The 3,884-nt window shown below is 40.9% G+C and overlaps 1 protein-coding gene across 1 annotated transcript in view; it reads right to left on the bottom strand.

Moving 5' to 3' along the window:
• LOC101845794 (LIM and SH3 domain protein 1) overlaps positions 1-2,560 on the bottom strand; it is a gene marked incomplete in the record, with an annotated part of 65,698 nt that extends 63,138 nt beyond the window's left edge. The window contains 1 exon segment of the mRNA XM_013085837.2: positions 2,309-2,560. Within this exon segment, the coding sequence (XP_012941291.1) occupies positions 2,309-2,377 (69 nt within the window).
• Between the last annotated feature and the right edge of the window lie 1,324 nt (positions 2,561-3,884).

Raw genomic sequence — 3,884 nt, 5'->3', positions numbered from 1 at the left:
TTGGGGGGGGCGGCTATCCTAATCCCACCACAGGAGAGGCCAATTCCTCCCGGTGGGAACACAAAACAGGAGGCCACAAAGCCAAGCTTAAAACAGAAGGGAACAAACAAGCTTTAAATCTTAAACCAACACAGGCAAGAAAACACTGTGAAGGCATTACAGGACACACAGGCTCCGTAAAAAAAAAACCGGGAACACGACACTCCGTTTAAATTTCAACCTTCAAAGAATAGCCGGACTATTAAATCAGAAAAGATTGAATTAAATAGAGAAAAACAATGATTTTCATTGTCGTTAAATTTAACTGTAGATTTGCAGTCTTAATCACAGCTACCCATAATTGTGAATTTGTTAGTTGTTTTTTTTTTTAAACAAGGACATGTCAGGACTGTCTTTACAATTAAAAGCCAACTTTGTCTGACCGCAGTTAAAACAAGAATACATAAACTTGACCTCTTTTTTAACACAGCGCTTGCAACTGCATAAGATCACGTGAGTGCGCAGGACACATTAAACAAAAACATTCTCAATTGGTAGGAAATTTTTTTTTTCCAGGTGCGAGCCGAAGCCTACTCTTTGATCGATTTTAGACCACTAAGGGACCTTTAAACGAGCGCAATTTGCACACAGGACCTCACTCCAAGATTTTTTTCTCCCTTGTCCTAGGTGTAGTGTAGATCTTTCCTACAAGAAGATCAGGGGTGTTGGCTGAAAGACAACAGTAAGAAGGGTTGAAACTTATCTCCTAAACGACCTAAATAATGTCGGTGGGGGCATTAAACTTCTTGGCTAATTTATCACTCAATGACCAATGTCATGCTCATACTGTGCCGGAACAACATAGGGGGAACTGCTGCTTTTTCTTTCCTCATCCTTCTATCATAGTTAACTATCGTCATTTTTTCTCTACTTCTCTCGTCTCTTGTGAACTGCTATTTCCGGGGTGCCTTGATAGTCGACGCAGACTTTGTGCTGTCGAGGCTGAGGCTAGAGAGGTGAGCAGAGTAAGCCTGATTCCCCGTTTGGACTTCTGTGTTAACATCCATCCCTTGGCGTTCATATGACCTTATGCAGTTGTGAGCATCGTAAAACTTTAAGTAAAACTAAATCACCATGGCCACCATTGGTCAGATTCCAACAATATAAACTATCTAGGGCCTAAAATAAATCTAATTTCATTTTTTTAAAAGTGTAAACAGTTATTGATGCGATAGACTATAAAATCTATCTAATTTTATAATCCGACTAAGAATAATGCCGACAATGAAATAATATGAACATGGCCGGCTTGATTATTGATCTGATAAATAACCATTTCAAAGCAAAGTTGGGTATTTATCTTTCTCCACTGGAAAGATTAAACATGTGTATATATCTAGATCTAGAATCTAGATGTATAGGCTACACACAATGGGCTACAGAATCACAGATCTAGACTAAGATCTATCAGTCAGTATGATGTCATCATGTTAATGAGGGGGGCATTTCTATCACTAGGCCTATCACTATCAGTACTTCTCCCCCCCCCCCCCTTTTGCCTCTATTCAGGATCCTACATGACAGTAGCCTGCTACTCCGCTTCCACCAACATTTTGTTTGATATTTGAATGCAAAATTAGATCTAGATCTAGATCTAGATCTAGATCTAGATCTAGCATCTAATCTAAATGCGAATAGCCAGGGTTTGAAAACTTATTTTATTCTGCGTCTGATTTACCAGACAACACTGAACTGTCTGAACAGATAATCTTGATTGGAGTAGTGAGTAGCCTTTAGATTTATAATCTTAATCTAGATCTAATCTAGATCTAGATTATATATCTAATTTAGATTTGTGAACATGTTTATGACTACCGTAGGGCCACACCCATCTTGAATAGAAAAGGTCTCGGCTCTATCGATTCAGGTTGTATTTGACAGGGGACAGCACTCCGTCAATTCTCAATGTCGCATTTATTCCTTCTCATTCATAACCAATCCCTTCCTCGCCCCTCCCACACACTGTGTTTTCTTCCTATTTTCAAATGTGTAATCTCGGTTGAGACGAATTTTCAGGGCGTTATTCACACAACAGTGCTGCTCTGGCTTACAAGATCAAGATGACAGATTGTAAATATAGTGAGAGACACCCTCGTAACTCCCAACACGTAGATCCAGCCCTTCAAGTGGAGGACTGTGTAGATCTATTTATTGTGCGTAGCAGCACACAGGCTGCCGAGAACAAGTGGTGAGAGAAGCATAGAAGAGTAGGCAAGTCGATCCAGCGACCGAGTCAACGTCGAGGGGGGAAACAATTACATTCACTCACCTTGTCCAGGCATTTTAACTCCTCTGTGGGGTACACAGTCTTCGAGCACTTGGCACACTTTTTATTCATTGTGGAATTATCCTCTGCGAAGTCCCCGGTGCCTGCTACACTTCAAATAATCCCAAGAAACACACACTAATAATAGCTTGGGAGTTTTCAAATCAACAAATGCCGATTTTTGGTCACGGAAATGGATTGAGGCGGCAGCAACACAGCTTACCCAGAGCACTCCCGTAAATTCTTAGAGCCGTGTGCAAAACCTAAAATAGGCTGCACACGAACCACTTTCGATTTCCGTTGCGTTACATGTAACCAAGGAAGTTATAGCCATAGAGGCTGCTCCGTGGGCGGCAAACCGGGCAAACCGGGCAAACCACGCCTGATAGAAGCCCTCTCTCACCGCGGAACTATGGTCAACCTTCGGCGCGCTTTGCCTGACTCTCGCACTATATGAAAGCTTCATAGGCCTTAGTAAGAAAGCTTTATTCTAAGGTCCTTGAGATTAGCACAAAAACCCCCTCAAAACAACAACAACAAAAACAAAAAACAAAAAAACACCCTCCCACCTTTGTTGTGTTTAAATGTTAGACCGAGATACGTGATTTAAAAAATAAAATAAAATAAAAAAGTAAGCTATGGGTAGATCACCTTCCATTGTGTCTGACTAGATCTATTATTAAATGCTATGCAAAACTGTTGGGACAAGATATAGAGTCTAGTTATCTACATCGAGGAGCTTTGATCTACATGTATCCATCTTGCCTTCATGTTTATCATACACTCCTATAGTATAAGCTTATTGAGTTCAATCAGTCAATTGTCAATCAGACTTATTCTATGTTCTTTAATTCATTCTTCTCTTTAGGCCTACCATTACTATGACTGTTGCCGAGATGTAGATATCTAAAGAGTGGGTGGTCGGCGGGTGCTCTGGTGTGGTTTGCTCCTTCCTTCTCATCAAACATCAATCGTCCTGAGCTCTCCTCTTTCTGTTTTGTGGTTGTTACTCTCGTGTAACACCTCTTATATTTGGCTCTTATAATAAAGACGATCTTATTGTGTTGCAAATGTCGTAAAACTCTTACTTAAAAAATAACCCCCCCCCCCCCATCTAGATATATATAGAGGCTCCATAAAAAAAAGAAACCAATACATGACAAACTTTCAGTACGATAATATCTTACCGCTACGTCCCCTGCCTGTTTTATAATCTTCTCTATCTGGGCAGGACACAATTTTTGTTTGTTTGGTTGTTTGTTGTTGTTGTTGTTGTTGTTGTTGTTGTTGTTGTTGTTGTTGTTGTTGCTGTTCTTTTTTGTGTGGGTTTTGTTTCTTATTTTGTCCACCACTCACCTCCCCCCCTCACCCCCAATCCCCTATCCCACCACCTTTCTTGATGTTTAAACCTCTGTCTTAATCCACTGTGTTGCATGCCTAGACAACATGGGGGCCAAAAGTCGAAGTTCTTAAATAAATAATCCGTTATATCGGGCAACTTCTCTCTTTCTCTCCCCCCTCCCCCCTCTCTCTCTCTCTCTCTCTCTCTCTCTCTCTCTCTCTCTCTCTCTCTCTCCCC

Source organism: Aplysia californica, unplaced genomic scaffold (genome assembly GCF_000002075.1).
Source record: "Aplysia californica isolate F4 #8 unplaced genomic scaffold, AplCal3.0 scaffold00412, whole genome shotgun sequence".
In the NCBI taxonomy this organism is placed as follows: Eukaryota; Metazoa; Mollusca; class Gastropoda; order Aplysiida; family Aplysiidae; genus Aplysia; species Aplysia californica.
This window is presented reverse-complemented; position numbering and strand designations above follow the sequence as displayed.